Here is a 19,060-nt window from a genome sequence, read left to right on the forward strand (position 1 = left end):
GAGAGTACAGTCCAGTAGTGTTCAAAATAATAGCTGTCCAATGTGACTAAGCAGATCAATCCATCCATCAGTCCCTCACATTGGCCTGCGAGCCATTAAGGTCAGGGGTGCCCAGACATTTTCACCCCAAGATCTACTTCTCAAGCATCCAGCCTCTTGCGATCGATGGGGGGAGGGGGGTACGTGTGGGGTTTTTTTTGTTGTTGTTTTTTTTTGAATGACCAATGATGAAATGGAATGACCAAGTCACAAAGATCTACCCATTATAAAAAGGCAAAACTTTAAAGTATATTGAGGATTCCTTACGCGTAAATGTATGCTTGTGTGCCTTGCATTACCGCATGAGCCAATATTACACAACATAATTAACTTTAAACATTTTCCGGAACTATCTGAGTTCACGATGATAACAAAATGCCATACAAATGAAAATGCCCACCTGGGCTGTGTCACTCATGTCAGTAGATTCGTCCAACTGCAGTGAGAAACAGTCAATCTCCGATGTTCTTCCACACATCAGCCATGGCTTCACAGAACCGTGTAACTGTACTCCTTTACAGCTGCAGAGATTTAATTGAAGATAATATTCCCGGCTTATTTTTAAAAGATTGTCTCGGAAGGACTTCTTGTTATTAAAAATGATGTGACGAACCCAGAAACGATGTTTCAGTGGCGGCTTTCGCTGTTGAACTATATTGTGTGAAAAGTGACTGTTGTGCAGCCAGTTGGGATTATAGTTTGTTCACTTTTCTCATTCTCAGCTTGCTTTTCGGCGGAGCGTCGGTGTCGTATTTTCCAAAAAAAAAAATAGTTGAAAGATGCCGTTCCACATTTCTCTACACTGGCAGATGAGGCAAACGCACTTCGAAAATGACCGTGAACAAGTTGTCCACCTCCCATTCCGTATGAAAGTGATACGTTTTTATCTTCTTTACTGCAGGATGCATATTCATGTTTAAGATTTCTTGAGCGAGAGCTTAAAATCGGGGACAATCACTGACAGCGTGTTTTCCTGTACTGTCATTGCTTGCACATGCCCAGGTTTTTTTTTCCCCTCAGCACGCCGTCGTGATCGACCAAGACTGCCTTGCGATCAACGCATTGAGCAACCCTGATTTAGGTGGCCCAAAAATCATTGCGGCACAGTCATGTTTGACTGACAAGCTTGTCACCGTATTGCATTTCATCCTCTTCTTCTTTTCCTTTCGCCTTGTCCCGTTAGGGGTCGCGACAGAGTGTCATCGTTTTCCACCTGAGCCTTTCTCCTGCATCTACCACTTTAACACCAACTGCTCTCATGTTTTCCCTCCCAATATCCATCAACCTTTTCTTTGGTGTTCCTCTCGCTCTTTTGCCTGCCAGCTCCATCCTCATTACCCTTCTACCAATGCACTCACTCTCTCACCTCTGGACATGTCCAAACCATCGAAGTCTGCTCTTGTCCTTGTCTCCAAAACATACATCTTTGGCTGTCCCTCTAATGAGCTCATTTCTAATCCTATCTAACCTGCTCACTCCTAGAGAGACCCTCAACATATTCATTACCGCCACCTCCACTTCTGCTTTCTGTTGTTTTTTCAGTGCCACCATCTCTAATCCGTACATCATGTCTGGCTTCACCACCGTTTTACAAATTTTCCCCTTCATCCTGGCAGAGAATTTCTGTCACATAACACACCAGACAGCTTCAGCAAACTCTTCCATCTTGCTTGGGCCTGTTTCTTCACTTCCTTACCACACTCACCATTGCTTTGGATTGGTGACACTAAGTATTTGAAGTCTTCCACCCGCTCTATCCCTTCTCCCCTCCACCTCTCTCATTCATGCACATATATTCTCTTTTACTTCGGGTAATCTTTATTCCTCTCCTTTCCAGTGCATTCCTCCATCTTTCTAATTGTTCCTCCACCTGCTCCCTGCTTTCACTGCATATCACGATATCATCTGCGGACATCATGGTCCAAGGGGATTCCAGTCTAAGCACATCTGTCAGCCTATCCATTACCAGATCAAACAAGAATGGGCTTAGAGCTGATCCCTGATGCAGTCCCAGTTCTCTCGAGCCACAAAAACACAATGTAGCTTCTTCTGACCTCTGTACATTTCCACTAGAATCCTCAAGGCAAATAATGCATCTGTGGTACTCTTTCTATGCATGAAACCATACTGTAGCTCACAGATACTTACTTCTGTCCTGAGTCTAGCCTCCACTACACTTTCCCATAACTTCATTGTGTGTCTCATCAACATAATTCCTCTATAGTTCACACAACTCTGAACATCGCCTTTGTTCTTAAAAATGGGAACCGGCACACCTGTGCTGTCCATTGTGAGTCTTTCTCACCTCTTTCTGAATCGCCGCACAACATTCTTCCTTTTACAGCTTCCACCACATGGTTCTCTGCTCTACTATTGTCTTCTTAATTTTCCCATCTACCACCAGAGTAATCCTACACACTGCCATCTTATGCTGTCGAGATATACTCTCCCCTACCACTACTTTACAGTCAGTAACCTCCTTCAGATTACATCGTCTGCACAAAATATAATCCATCTGCGTGCTTTTACCTCAGCTCTTGTATGTCATTATGTTCCTGCCTCTTCTGGAAAAAAAGGTGTTCACTACTGCGATTTGCATCCTTTTTGCAAAGTTCACCACCATCTGTCCCTCAAAGTTCCTTTCCTGCATGCCGTACTTACCCATCACTTCTTCATCGCCCCCGTTTCCTTCACCAACATGTCCATTACAATCTGCATGAATCACAAATCTCTCTCTGTCTGGGATGCTCAGAACTATTTCATCTAGTTCCTTCCAGAATTTCTCTTCCATCTCTAGGTCACATGCTACCTGTAGGGCGTAGCCGCTAATCACATTATAGATAACACCCTCAATTTCGAATTTCAGCCTCATCACTCTATCTGATATTCTTTTCACCTCCAAGACATTCTTAGCCAGCTCTTCCTTTAAAATAACCCCTACTCCATTTCTCTTCCCATCTACTCCATGGTAAAATAGTTTAAACCATGCTCCTAGACTTCTAACTTTACTACCTTTCCACCTGCTCTCTTGAACGCACAATATATCAACCTTTCTCCTAATCATGTCAACCAACTCCTGAGCTTTTCCTGTCATAGTCTCAACATTCAAAGTCCCTACATGCTGAATTTCCACGACACCCTGCAGTGTTAGCGTTCTTAACCCAAGCCACGACCGATCCGGTATGGGATTCTTTAGATGAATGGTCATATTTGTTTGGCACAGTTTTACGCCGGAGGCCCTTCCAGACACAACCCTCTGCATTTATCTGGGCTTGGGACCGGCCTACAGATTGCACTGGCTTGTACCCAATAGGGCTGCATTGTATTGTATTTCTTTCCGGAGTAGATTGACAAATTCAATGTAGTTACCAATATTGTCTGATCCTTGCCCTTCAGCTATCCTCAAAATGCCTGCTCCTGTGCTCCAAGGTAGACAACGATGTCCAAAAGCCTCTTCAACATATCCCGGTTCTTTTTGACAAGCGAGTTTTGCTGCTCTGAAGTGAGCCACAGTCACTTATTTAGCTGATACTCGAATCCTGTGTTTCCAAATGTCTTCAGTTCTGCCATATCAAATATGTGTTGGGAGATCCATGCTCGTGCTTGCGAAGTGCTTGTGAAGGTCACTTAAATCATCATAACCTCTCACAGTTCAAACTCTGTTCCACAGAAAAAAAGGAGACTGGGGCAACAGAACAGTTTTCTATCCTGTGGACAGCCAGCTCGCCATTTATGTTTCTTGTAGGTGCTGGCTTGAAAGTGACGGACAAAAGTCTTCCTCGTTTCGTGGTGACTACTTCAGGAGTAGGCAGACCACTTGAAATTATATTGTTCTTTTCCTCAAAAGTTCTCTGTGAAAACAGCAGTGAACATAACGACTGAATTGAATTAATTTCACTCATTATGACTCGGCGATGAACTGAACCACTGACAGTTTCCTGTTGAACAATTCTAACAAGACAATTATGCGCGTGCGCGTTGGGAAATAAACTGCTTCACTGACCGCTTTTTTGCCATTCAAAATTCACACGTAAACTAAACAGCCTCTCAGAACTCGCAATATTCCTTGGTATTTTATTGCGCATGAGTTTTATCGGCTGTCGGCCTTCCAGGTTTTCTCATGGAAAACAGAACAAATTAGGAATTTAAGACCAAAACAGTAGAACTAAGCTATTGTATAATAGATGACACTGACAAATAAATATTTTCAATGATTTTATTGAAGATCCTGGGTATGCACTGCATTTATAGCTTATTACGACCACTCACCACTGCTTAAGAGTGTGTATATCATGAATGCAGTGTTTTGTTGGTTTTCTGAAAATCTACTGCACCTACTGGTAACTTGTTTGACACGTAGCAATAAAAAAAAATAGACTGATACCATGGATAAATCTGCTTCGTCACAATGAACACTAGTGTATTTAGGGGTATCAGAATATAGGGAAATGCACAACACTTCAGATTTATACTTGCTAAAAATGTGAAAAAGTTGTTTTTGTGTCAACTTACAATCATGCACTGCTTTGTGTTGGTCTGTCACAAAAAAAAAATGCGTTCAAGCTAGTGATTATAATGTCACAAAATGTGGAAAAAGTTCAAGGGATATTAATTAATTTTCAAGGCTCTAATTACAAATGAGAGGTTGTGAAACTTTTAAGCAAAATACTCATTCCCTGCTGTAAGTTCCTGAAAGATTGTCACAGAGAAGTTATTAAAACACTTCCCATTTTGAATAGTGAAAAAAGACAGAATATGTTGTAGATTACCAGTGTAATGCATTTTTTACTTGTGTACTCTTTTATATTGTTCCATAATAGGAAGCACTTGGGTAAGTAAATTAAAAATTGGCATCCAAAAGAGCTTTCATTGTTCTCGTAAAACTACAGTTTTTGCATCGTGTCTGTGGACATGTCTTGCTCGTTCATCAAAAACAGCATTTGAGTACTCAGATAATGATGCTTATTGACAGGGGGCCCTCACAATTTTGTCATTTGGTTGTCACTGAATAAATTAATTAGAAAATATTGTCACGTTTACCTTTGAAATGAGCAAACCATGGATTTTCTTCAGAATATCATCCATCTCTAAAAGTTTGGGCTGAATCAGAGAGCTGTGGGGTCCGCTAATATGACCAATATGGTCAAGGCCGAGGTAGTGGAGGATCAGAATATCCCAGTCATCTCTCTTGAGCGTGCTATCCAAGTGGCGAGTCACATTGTTGTCAGCCTGCATGATACAAGATGAAAACAATAAAAAAATGAAACGGTACATCCACAGTTTTAAAAAAAAAAAAAAAAAAAAAAGTCCTGGGGTATGGGCCGTTTAATATCAAGATCTAATATCCCTGCATAGTTATTTTACAAACCCGATTTCCATTGACATTGAGATCTTCATAAAATCAGAACACAATTTAATAAACTACAAAGACAAGATATTTAATGCTTAAAGTGAATGTTTGGGAACTGAGAGAACACATTGTTGTAGCTTTGTAGGTCACTTTCTTTCACATTCTTGCTTGATGTACAACTTGAGTTACTTATAGGTCCAGGGTCTCCATTGCAATATTTAGGGCAGACTAGCTGGGCAAAGAGGCAACTTTCTATCCAAAATAGCAAAGCAAAGCAGAACAAATACATATAGCCCATTTCATACACAAAGTGTACATAATGTGCTTTACATGAGTAAAACCATTTGAATACAAAGACAGAAAGCATTAATAACTGGGGAAAGATTAATTTTTAAAAATGACGAAAAAAATTACAAATAAAAATAGTCATGAATCTCCTCCGTTAATATTCAGATGGTTTTTAGTGTAAGTGGAGCTGCCCAAGAGGACCATAATTGTGTTATTTGTTGGAACCAGAATTACTGAGGTTTTTTGGAATGGAAGAAAGGATGGCATTGTAAGTGGGAAATACAGTGTCTTGTGAAAGTATTTGGCCTCCTTGAACTTTTTAACATTTCGCCACATTTCAGGCTTCAAACATAAAGATATTAAATTTTCCTTTTTTGTCAAGAATCAACAACAAGTGGGACACAATCGTGAAGTGGAACGAAACTTATTGGATATTTTATACTTTTTTAACAAATAAAAAACTGAAAAGTGGGGTGTGCAGTGCAGCAAGCTCACTCCAGAAGTTCAGTGAGGAACCAATGTTCAGAGTATAAATGCACCTGCTCTGTGATAGTCTCAGGGTTCTGTTTAAAGTGCAGAGAGCATCATGAAGAATAAGGAACACACCAGGCAGGTCCAAAATACTTTTGTGAAGAAGTTTAAAGCGGGATTTCAATACAAAAAGATTTCCCGAGCTTTAAACATCTCAAGGAGCACTGTGGAAGCAATCATATTGAAATGGAAGGAGTATCAGATCACTGCAAATCCACCAAGAACCGGCCGTCCCTCTAAACTTTCACTTCGAACAAGGAGAAGACTGATCAGAGATGCAGCCAAGAGGCCCATGATCACTCTAGATGAACTGCAGAGATCTACAGCTGAGGTGTGAGAGTCTGTCCATAGGACAACAATCAGTCGCCAAGCGACTTGCAGCTGCAATTGCAGCAAAAGGTGGCGCGACAAAGTATTCATGCAAGGGGACCGAATAATATTGCACGCCCCACTTTTCAGGTTTTTATTTGTTAAAAAAAAATTTAAATATCCAATAAATTTTGTTCTACTTCAAGATTGTCTCCCACCTTGTTGATTCTTTAGAAAGACATTTTAATTTTATATCTTTATGTCTGGAGCCTGAAATGTGGCAAAAGGTTGAAAAGTTCAAGGGGGTCGAATACTTTCACAAGGCATTGTAGGTGATGCCATAGAAGAACATGTTTGTTCAAGGATGATCTTTTCACTGTCGCATAGAACATCTAGAACAGTCGAAAAATAAAGGTAACTGACATCTATCGGCCTGGAAAGGGTTACAATATCCATTACTCAAGCTGAGGATTCCAGCAAAGCTTAGGGAGAGGCATTACCTTTTCATGGAGAAAACATGGAACAGGCTTGCCAGAAGTTGCCAACCAACAAAACCTACCCCAAGAGAACAGCAATGACTCATCCAGGAACTCACCAAGGAACTCTGGACAACATCTAAAGAACTGCGACCCGAAAAAATCATGCAAGGAAGAGTGAGCAAAAATATCTTCAGAGAAATGTGAAAGACACCTTGCTTGTAGAAAATGCTTGATTTCAGTTGTTGAGAATAGCCCAACAATGACCATCACCTTTTCACACAGAGCCAGGAAACTGGATTCTTTTTCCTTAATAACGGAAAACTTATTCTTTCGGCTTGTCCCGTTAGGGGTGGCCACAGCCTGTCATCTTTTTCCATCCAAGCCTATGTTGTGCATCCTCCTCTCTAACACCCACTGTCCTCATGTCCTCCCTCACAACAGCCATCAACCTTTTCTTTGGTCTTTCTCACACTCTTTTGCCTGGCAGCTCCATCCTCAGCACCCTTCTACCAAGATACTCACTCTCTCGCCTCGAAACACGTCCAAACCATCGAAGTCTGCTCTCTCTCACCTTGTCTCCAAAACATCCAACTTTGGTTGTCCCTCTCATGAGCTCATTTCTAATCCTATCCAACCTGTTCACACCAAGCAACAACCTCAGCATCTTCATTTCTGCTACCTCAAGTTCTGCTTCCTGTTGTTTCTTCAGGGCCACCATCTCTAATCCGTACATCATGGCTAGCCTCACCACTGTTTTATAAATTTTGCCCTTCATCCTGGCTGATACTCTTCTGTCACATAGAACACCAGACACCTTCCACCAACTGTTCCACCCCGCTTGGACCCGTTTCTTCACTTTCTTACCACACTCTCCATTGCTCTGAATTGTTGACCCCAAGTATTTGAAGTCATCTACCTTCGCGATCTCTTCTGCCTGGAGCTTCACTCTTCCTCCTCCGCCCCTCTCATTCACACACATATATTCTGTTTTACTTCGGCTAATCTTCATTCCTCTCCTTTCCCGTGCATACCTCCATCTTTCTAGCTGTTCCTCCGCCTGTTCCCTGCTTATCAAAATATCATCTTTGAATATCATGGTCCAAGGGGAATCCAGTCTAACCTCGTCTGTCAGCCTATCCATTACTAGTGCAAACAGGAAGGGGCTCAGCGCAGAACCCTGATGCAGTCCCACCTCCACCTTTAATTCTTCTGACACACCAACGGCACATCTCACCGCTGTTCTGCTGCCCTCATACATGTCCTGTACTATTCTAACATATTTCTCCGCCACACCAGACCTACACATGCAGTACCACAGTTCCTCTCTTGGTACTCTGTCATAGGCTTTCTCTAGGTCTACAAACATACATGGAAATCAGTATTTTAAAAAACTAACTTGTAACTTCATTTGGGTTATACTTGCTGATATTTCCATTGATTTCAAGATTTTAAAGAGGGAGAACTATGCAAAAATGTGGAATTTGAGATGAGGGTAAATACTTATTCACAGTACTGTATGTATGTATCTGTCTGTGCATTTATCACTACCCTTGACAACATCAATCAGATTTCTTTTCTTGGCATGGAATACCCAGTCTTTGGGGCATACAAGTCTCTGTCTCAGGATGTTACAATTTTTTAAGTGCACCGGAATGTTGTGTTGGTTGAAAATTTGTCAGTTTTTCATGCAGACCTGATCCACGTGGAATGAAAATATTGTTGCGACTGTCATTCTTTTTTGTGTCCTCTACCTTGCTCCAGTTGAGGTAAAGTTTTTAGGGCCTCCCCCACGTCAATGTCGGAACGGTATCCCTGTTTTGGGAATGAGGAAGGAAACCAGTGTACCTGGAGAAAACTTACGCAGGCACTGGAAGAACATGCAATGTCGACACAGGCAAGGCCGGATTTGAATTTGGGTCCTTAGAAATGTAAAGCTGATGTGCTATCCAGTTTGTTACCATGCCTCCGATATAATTCATTACAAAATAAACTGTATTATTGTTCACTCGTGTATACTAGGAACAGACAGTGAGAGGCACAACTACTACTTCTATTAAATTGGAGAAAGTACATGATTAACATATTAGGGTTGTAAAATTTTAGATTCAGAGCATAAACTAGTTTGAAGAATGTTCACTCACGCATGTAAAATTTACAGGCTGACTTTGCTTGTTAGTTAACCTGAGATTCAATGGATTTAACTGGATATCGGATTTTTTAATGAATACAGCCCCACGTGAAAACAATTCTCCGAATTGTAAGTCAAAAACTTACCTCGGTGTAGTCAGACACAAAAGAAAGTGTGCCATCATACTCCATGAAGTGCTTGGGAAACAGTCGCACCCAAGTTTCATCCCCATAAAAGATCACTTTTTTCCCCGCAGTTTTGGCCTGCCAAATAAGATTGTCTTCCAATAAGGCAGGGGAATTAAGATTCATCAGCACATCGATGAAACCCGGGATACTGCCAGTGGTAAGAGCCTGGGGAGGGACAGGTTGGTATCATTCTGAGAAAAGTAAGTGTTTCATAATGCTGCACAACAGTAATGTTTCATCATGAAAATGTATCCAATTTGAACTAATCGTTAACTCTCAGTGGAAATGTTTTATTAATGTTAAATGGCGGGGAAACCACCTGCTTTAAAAATAAGAATAATGAGATGGTTCCTAAATGTTGCATCACCGTGATTTTTACAATAACAATTATTTTCCACATGAAAAAATAAGACCCATCATGGGAGCAGAGCAAAGACTAATACTGAGTACAGCATAAGATTACAGATACTGAATTATAGAAGATATTCCGGGAGCTCATCCCTAGCCATATGATTAAAACAGAAGTAGAGCAGGACAAATGCAATTACAAGCAACTTTGAAAAGTCTCTCCCCTCTTCAGATGTATCCAAAGCAATACCATTTTTTGTATCTTAATATCATAATACACACTGTACAAAATGTTTTTTGTTATACAGCTGCATCTTTTGTTTCCGAAATATAAGAAAGTATTGATGCTGCACTTTCCTAACATTAAAATATTCAAGATGGTCATGAAATCTGTTCCTATTTACACAAGGCATGAGCAATTTGTTTTGGAATTTGTTCCAAAACTGTACCAAATATGAACTCAAACCCACGGTACATACTGTGATTCATTACACTCATAGCAATTCCACATTTGGTTTTAGTTGACAACAATAAGTGACTACCTGAGGGTAACAATAACTACATGGCCCATGATTAAAAATATCCTTGACATTATTCTGAAGGCTTAACGTGTTTATTTTCTGACTTTTTAATTACTTGTGGTGCCACCACTTCATGTAGAAGCGATGACAAAGATGATTAATTATGAAATGATTATGACTAAGAGTAGCAATGCAATAAAAGTTTTACTCTTCCCGAGTTAGGATGTGTTCTAAATTCTGTTCCGCATCACAATTCTTGGTGTCATGACTGGAGGAGACATTGGCTTTCCCCACTCACATTAAAAGTTTTGGTTGGAAATATTAAACTCTGACATAAAAATACACCCCACTTTTGCAACTGGGAACAACATGGAATTGACCACCTACAACAACTACTGAAAAAAAAAATTAAAAATGTTTTAGAACGCGTGATGAACTGTTCCAAAAATTCCTAATAACAGGCAGAAATTTTGTTCAATATAATACCTTAAATGAACAAATTAAAAAAAAAAAAAAGAATTAACTCTTCAGGGTACCCTCAAACTGCCAGAGTTTGTCAAGCAAATAGTAAAGCTTGTCCACAAAGTCAAAGAAAGCTTTCAAGAGTTTCTAAATTATTTTTATGGACTATATAAACACGTCGCCTAATCGAATGGGAAAATCTTTTCATGTCTGCTGACCATAACTACTGGATACAGATATGTAATTATACATTTAGAATGACAAAAAAATAAATCTACAGCTAAAACAATATAAAGTACTCCATCGAGTAAATTTTACTCAGTACACTATGTATAAAATGGGCTTTTCTCCATTGAATGCTTGTGTGCAATGCAACCAAATACTCCAGATCCCTATTTTTATACTATAAGCAGGGGGCGGGAACCTATGGCTCGCGAGCCATATCTGGCTCTTTTGATGGTTGCATATGGCTCGCAGAACCTTCATAACGACATTCTGTACATGTGATTCTATCATTCAGGCAACGCAAATGACACAGACAGTTTGTCCGAGTGGAGTTGCCGTAGTTTGGTGCATGCAGTAGATGTGCGCAGGTGCAGAAGGGTCAAACGCCGATTGGGTCGTAACAAGTAATTATGGAGATGCATTGCCAATAAGCATTTTGACAACTTTGCATAGAGGCAAGATAAATCAAAACACATGCCTTTGTTGGCAAGATCTGTTCACCATTGTACCAGCATGATGGCAAATCAAATTGAATTACGTTCACAATTAACAGATGGAAGTCTCAACTCCATCGTGAAGCTTAATCTGAGAATGTATGAAAGACTATCAAACCATCAGCAAAACCAGGCAGCACCAGAAGTCGCATTAATGGGAAGAATTACTTTTGTCATCATTGGTTAGCAACATCATAACGTTATTTAAAAGAATTCAGAGACTTATTGTACTCCAAAAGTGTTGATTCTACATAAATGCGCAAATACACCTATATTTAGTTTTTAAAACATTGCATGGCGCTTTTGAAATTACGTTTTAAAATATTTGCCATTTTTGGTTCCCTCAGTCGAACAGGTTCCCGTCCCCTGCTATATGGGAATGCATACCAATTCAATGCTTCTGGACTTCAGTTACAAAAAAACTCATTCTCAACAGACCTCGACAAATATACTCACTCTCTCACCTCTGGACATGTCGAAATCATTGAAGTCTGCTCTCTCGAACCTTGTCTTCTAAACATCTAACTTTTACTGTCCAACTAATGAGCTCATTTCTTATCCTATCCAATCTTTTCACCCCTTGAAAGAACCTCAACATCTTCATTTCTGCCACCTCCAGCTCTACTTCCTGTTGTTTCTTCAGTGGCACTGTCTCTTATCCATACATCATGGTCGACCTCACCGCTGTTTGATAAACTTTACCCTTCATCCTAACAGAGACTCTTCTGTTACATAACACACTAGTCACCTTCCGTCAGCAACCTGCTTGGACCAGTTTCTTCACTTCCTTACCACAGTCACCATTGCTCTGGATTGTTGATCCCAGGTATTTGAAGTCGTCCACCCTCCACTGTGTCTTCTCCCTGGAGCCTCACTCTTCCCTCTCCACCCTTCTCATTCAAGCACATATATCCTGTTTTACATCGGCTAATTTTCATTCCTCTCCTTTCCAGTGCATGCCTCCATCTTTCTATTTGTTCCGCCATCTGGTCCCTACTTTCACTGCATATCACAATATAATCTCCGAATATTCTCACCTCATCTGTTAGCCTATCCATTACCACAACAAACAGGAAGGGGCTCAGAGCTGATTCCCGATGCAGTCCCACCTCCACCTTAAATTTGTCTGTCACACCCACGGCACACCTCACCACTGTTCTGCTGCCCTCATACATATCCTGTACTATTCTAACATATTTCTCTCCCACATCAGATTTACGCATGGAGTACCACAGATCCTCTCTTGGTACTCTGTCATGGGCTTTTTCTCTAGCTCCACAAAGACACAATGTAGCTCCTTCTGACCTTCTCTGTACTTTTCCATTAGCATCCTCAAGGCAAATTATGGATCTATGGTACTCTTTCTAAGCATGAAACCAGACTTGCTCACAGATGCTTCTGTCTCGAGTCTAGCCTCCACTACTCTTTCCCATAACGTCATTGTGTGGCTCATCAACTTTATTCCTCTCTAGTTTCAACAGCTCTGCAAATCACCTTTGTTCTTAAAAGGGGAAGTACCACACTTTCCTCCATTCTTCAGCCATTTTCTCACCCGCTAGTATTCTGTTGAATAAGTTGGTCAAAAACTCCACAGCCAACTCTCCAAATTGCTTCCATAACTTCACCGGTATGTCATCAGGACCAACTGCCTTTCCATTTTTCCCCCCAAATTCTCTTTAGTGGCTTTCCAACTTCCTGCTTACTAATCATTGCCACTTCCTGGTCCACTTGCCTCTTCTACTCTTCCTTCTCTCTCATTTTCTTCATTCATCAACTTTCCATCTATTTAGCAATCTACTGGCACCAGTCAACATTTCTATCTCTATACTTATTCACACTTACCTGATGCACATCCTTCCAGTCTTTATCCCTCTGTCTGGTCAACCTAGAGAGATCCTTTTCTCCTTCTTTCCTATCCAATCGCCAGGGACGGCGCCCTTTGCATCTAAGACTTTGCATCATACACATCTGTGACTCTTATCAGGAATAGTTCCTCTGAAGTTTTTTCTTTGTTGTTCTTTGTTCTGAATGTCGTAACCAGGGTAGCACCGAAAGCCGGAGAAAAAGTCTTTGTGTTTTTGCAGACTTGGCCAATAGAGCTCATGCACGTGACGTCACCATTTTCCCAGCGCCGGATTGCCAGTCAAATAGAACTGCTCGACATTGTGGGAGACATTGAACTGGTGGAGAATGTTTACAATACCTGAGACCTGTTGTGCTGTTAGTTGTCACAACAGATAGAACAGATATTCAAAGAGATCATTCTGTAGCATACCATCTGAAAAGCCCAGAAAAGATCGATGTATTTCAGCAATTAAACGTGATGGCTGGTGCCCAACCAAATACACATGCCTGTGTAGCAATCACTTCAATTCAGGTAGGAATTATTCTTAATCTCAAATTACGAATAATTTATAATGCCAAATTGACTCATTTGAGAACAATGCGTATTAAAAAAAAACATCTGTCGTCGAGAGGTTTGGAGGTGTGTGTGTGCATGTGGGCGCAATACACTTTCGTGTAGGGAGGATCTGACTGGCCGTCGTCTACCCCCGCCCCCACCCCCACCCCCTCCGCCCAATCATAGTTGATGAATGCCCTTTATGTAAAACCAGGGGTCATTTATTTAAATACTCCTATTTGTATTGAATACTAGTTGAAAAGATCAAGGGATTTCAGCAAAGGTTAATGTGTAGCCGAATACGCTTCCGCGTTCACAGGCAGTCAACATGTCGTCTCCCCCCCCAATCATAGTCAATGAATGCGAGTTTGTGTAAAACCAGGGGTCATTTATTTAAATATTGGAATTTGTATTGAAAAAAAATCTGAGTGGGTCCATCACTATGAGGGATTAATTCCCGATTGAAAACAGATCAAGCAACGAAGTATTTGTATGTATCCAGACTTTCCTACGCTTTCAAACTCTTCTGTGTAAACCACAACAATTTACTCACCAGATACATGTGTAGATGCAGTTGTCCAAGACAAGCGGAAGCAAATTAACAGTCCAATTTCTTAATTGGCGAAAACATCGACATCGTCATTAAATATGGATCCTCTATCCCAAGTGTCTCTCATTTTTCCACGTACATTAATTCATTATCACCTAAATGTTTAACGGTATCAGACAAAACTCTGGGCGTCGTGCTATAAGACATTTTCGTTTCATCTCAACAGACATTGAACAATGCTTTGTTTGACCGGCAATATGGCCAGCCATGTGATTTCGGTGACAGAGGTGCATGAGCTTTATAAAGCTGGTTCTGATTCGTCAGTGGTTGTCCAGCCTGATGGGCCTGACATGCAGGCATGACATGCGTGCCATTAATCACTCAAAAATAAGCAAAGTACATAATGTAAAGAATAATGAAAAAATTATGTTAATTTACCTTTGGCGTTGGGCGACTTTGCGAACAGAATGGTGAGTGAAATGGAAAAGGCATCATGGGGACAGAGGAGGATGCAAACTTTGACAGCAGAGAGAAAACATTCATACGACCGTACGCACGCACACAACTTACATTAAAGTTTCTTGGGGCCAAGGTTAAGAAAGATGAATAAACTTGCAAAAAACACAATCATAAAAGTTGCACTTTTCCAACGTGAGTTAGGTTGTGACAGCAATAGCGTGACAACCCTGGTGACCAGTCTTGGCTGTATGTCGCCCAAAATCAGATGGGATAAGTACTAGCTCACGAGTGAGTGGCATATGAAAAATAAATGGATGGATGAATAGATTTAAAACAGTCTGCGTAGCTCATAAAGGCTTTATGATGGCAGTTATTGACAGAAGCTCTGCCCTATCTTCTGTTGAAACTTTAACCTTCCAGTTAACAATGACAATCATGTAAATTGACATGACAGTCAATAACTTCAAATAAACTGAAAAGAGATTTTGTTTTTGATTTTTTTTTCCCCAACTCAGTTATTTATTCCAGCTTTCATTGCTGCGATCTTTCTGTTCCCAGTGCCGATACAAGTTCTCTGAAAGCGATCAATTGATCCCCATCTATTTCTTCAAGTGGAATCTCAGTGAGGTTCATAGTCTATTCAAACACAGACGATCGGAACCAATACAGGGCATTCTCAAAATTACAGAAAACAATCCAAAAGTGCACTGCCCAAAATTTAGGAATAACTATGAACCAATAGGTTAAGTCGAGTGGTGAAGTGGAGGAAAAAAATAAAAATCTGAGATCCTTCCTGCTGCCAAATAGATTCTAATGTTGGCTCAATGAACTGAACTGGTAGCTCATTGACATGCTAATTACTGTCCCATAGTGTGTCCTTGCTCACCATATGCCATTGCTTGAATGTCAAATACAATATCAGTGAGGAACACACACACTACTGCTAGCACTGCAGAGGAAGAACTTGTACAGGTGCCAAAACATAGATAGGAAACATCCACATTCTCATGTCTGTTGACCGCTCAAAAGTACAATGAACCCAAGAATATCTCATCTGTGGTCATGTGCAAAAAATACCTTAGATTTAAAGTTCTTGCTGGTTTGGATTCGGGAGGGGTTCTCGCAAGGAATAGGCATTTGACAAAATTACGTTGAACATTTAACCATCAATAATTCATCCATCCATTTTCTGAGCTGCTTATCCTCACAAGGGTCACGGGAGTGCTGGAGCCTATCCTAGCTATCAACGGGCAGGAGGCGGAGTACACTCTGAACTGGTTGCCAGCCAATCGCAGGGCACATGGAGACAGACAAGTTGCATTAACAATCACACATGGGGGTAATTTAGAGTCTCTAATGAATGCATGTTTTGGGGATGTGTGAGAAAACCGGAGTGCCCGGAGAAAACTATTTAATTACTTTTACTCAGTTTCACACAACATTATTAGTGACTGGGTAGTAATAAATATAATTACAATATTTGAGAATCACGTCTTCTGTATAATTACAATTTCTATGGTGAAAACCTTCAGAACCAGCAGATAAACCTATTGTTACTCGATCCTCAAGAGATGTTAGTTACATTTTACTCGAAGTTTGAATGCATTTGCTATCACTTATTTCCCATAATGGTTGGTTATTGTTTTGATAATTTTAATTGAATTGATTGAATTGAAAAGGATATCAGGAGATTTCACCTGCACTGTCCATGTCCACGCCCCTTTTCCAATCCGCTTAGGGTCGCAACGGAGCGCGGGAGCCTATCCCAGCTAACATTGGCAAAAGGCAGACTACACCCTGAAGTGGTCACTAGTCAGTCACATGGCACAGAAAGACCATCTATGAGTGAAAATTGATCCCTCACTGCCCGCACCACAGTCAGGCATGTGTCTACACCATCAGCTGCACTGTCCAGTATCCAGGTGTTTATTTCAGTCACACAGGTTGAATTTTTGCTAAAAAGTTGACTCCCATTTCCAAACACTGAATCAATTGAGATTATATCACCAATATGGTCCTTGAATCGAATTGGCTACCACGAATTGAAGTATTGTCAAAATGAATCATTACATTTGTAAAGAACAATGCTGCTCGAAGAAGTTGCCTGAACAGAGGTGTGGCTACACTGACCATGATGGTTTTTGTTCGCCCACAAACTAGTTGAAACTAAATCCACAGCGCGCCTCTGCTGTTTAAACACCATTTGACCTCAAATGGGTCAAGAAACACCCATCCATCATCTGAGCCACTTATCCTCACAAAGCTCACGAGAGTGATGGTGACAATTCCAGCTACTTTCGGGCAAGAGGCGGGATACACACTGAACTGGTTGGCTTCAAGAAACAATCTAAAATCAATTCCACACAACGGAAAAATATTCAAAATAAAAGAATATTTATGCTGACTGTGTGTAGGTCCTTCATTCCTCCACCGGCTTTATTTAATAGATAATTTGGCTAACTTGACTAGAAAGACTGATTTAAGGCAATTGTGCACTTAGTCGACTACATTCACACTCATGAGGCAGATACTCAACTTTTTAGCCTAAGTGAGTTGCTGTTATTGCTGCTGCTGCTGCTGCTGCTGCTGCTGCTGCTGCTGCTGCAATGATGATTACCAGAATTTACTGTCAAAACTGAGAGCCTCAGAAATATGTACTGACAACTGTGCCAGACAGTGAGGCTCAACAAGCCAAGTGAATAAAGGAATGGGGAGAAAGCTAATTCCTTCTTGTCAAGAGGGGGACAACATTCCAGTGGTTGAAATAACAATGTAGACTTTTAGTAAAAACGAGCATTTGCCCACAAATGTTAACAAATGAAAAGCTGTAAAACTGAATGGCAGTATCAGAGCAGCATGAGGATTTATTAGCATTTGCCAAGTAGGCTGCAGTGCAGTGACAAAGGAAAAGATGTGCTAATAGCAGGTGGGTGCTTCCACCTACTGGTAATATACTTCAATTCAGTGCTGTGGTTAAACAAAAACAACCAAAAAAAACAAATACTTTATTAATTGTAAAATAAAGGGATATGAATATGGATTTCATTTTAGCAAAATTCTCCAACTGTATTGAGTCTATCTTTTGGTACCCATGTCCCCAGCAAATCTGTCATTTACAGATTATGGATGAACATGTCTCACAACTAAAGACCACCTCCATCCTTTCAGTTCATCACTCCTCTGGATCCTGCTTGACCCCCTTTTCAAACAACTACCCTGAATCTTTAAAAAAAAAAAAAAAAAATACACCAACACCCCCAAAGTGGAATGTCACTAAGCAAATGCCATAGTTTGAATTAAACATTTTTGGAAGACAATGTATAGCTGCGGTTCAATTTGCACAGGATCTACTGCCTCATTTTTTTATGATGGGAAATTGAGTATACTCCAGAATGAAAGAATGAAAACTGACCAAATAAATTGAAATGAATTGCAAAGTCCTCATTTGCGCCCCCACCCTCCACATATTCACATACATATTTCCATTGCTATTCATCCCTGACACAGAAGGACCAGCTGACATCTAATCAGTGATTCTCTCACTAACACAGGTGAGAGTGCTGATGAGGAAAAGGCTTGAGATCACTTTGTCATGCTGATTGAGTTACAGTAAACAGCTTTAAAATGAGGGTGGTGCTTGATTCATTGTTCTTCCTCTGTTCGCCATGGTTGCAAGCAAGGAAACACATGCAGGTCACAATTATGATGCACAAAAAGGGCTTTACATGGAAAGATTTTCCCGTAAGATTGAACCTAAATTAACAATTTATTGGATCATCAAGCACTTCAATTCAAGATTCAATTGCTGTGAAGAAGGCTTCAAGGTGCCCAAGGAAGCCCAGCAAATACCAGGACTGTTTCCTAAGGTTCATTTAGCTCCGGGATCAGGTCACCACCAGTGTGAGTGAATCTGCACGCATAGCAAGACAAAGACTTTTGGAGGAAACGACTGGTGTCAAGATGGACAGCCAAGAAGTCAGTTCTCTCCAAGAAAAACTTCAGGAACAGACTTATATTTAGCAAAACAGCAGAAATTGGAATTCTGAAGACTGGGGTAAAGTAATTTTCTCTGATGAATACCCTTTCTGATGGTTTGCAACATCTGGAAAAGCTTGTCCGGAGAAGAAAAGGTAAATGCAACAATCCGTCCTGTGTGTCATCCAACAGCAAAGCTTCCTGAGACCATTCTTGTGTGGGATTGCTTCTCAGCCAAGGGACTGGGCTCACTCACAATTTTGCCTAAAAACACATCTATGAATAAAGAATGGTACTAAAACATCCTCCAAGA

General features: G+C 40.6%; 1 protein-coding gene across 7 annotated transcripts in view; it reads right to left on the minus strand.

Moving 5' to 3' along the window:
• pigg (phosphatidylinositol glycan anchor biosynthesis class G (EMM blood group)) overlaps positions 1-19,060 on the minus strand; it is a 107,564-nt gene that overhangs the window by 84,497 nt on the left and 4,007 nt on the right. For 6 of the 7 annotated variants that reach the window (XR_009797115.1, XM_061834940.1, XM_061834941.1 and 3 more), the window contains 2 exons: positions 9,271-9,477; positions 5,080-5,268 (listed from right to left, as the gene is read on the minus strand). Coding sequence is in view for 6 of the 7 variants with exons in the window: in XM_061834940.1 (XP_061690924.1) it covers positions 5,080-5,268; positions 9,271-9,477 (396 nt within the window). In the remaining variant the exon portion in view is untranslated. Of the gene's footprint in view, positions 1-5,079; positions 5,269-9,270; positions 9,478-14,883; positions 15,005-19,060 lie in introns of those variants that run through there. The other variant, XM_061834942.1, reaches the window with a different exon arrangement.

This window comes from Syngnathoides biaculeatus, chromosome 11, assembly GCF_019802595.1.
Source record: "Syngnathoides biaculeatus isolate LvHL_M chromosome 11, ASM1980259v1, whole genome shotgun sequence".
NCBI classification, from domain to species: Eukaryota; Metazoa; Chordata; class Actinopteri; order Syngnathiformes; family Syngnathidae; genus Syngnathoides; species Syngnathoides biaculeatus.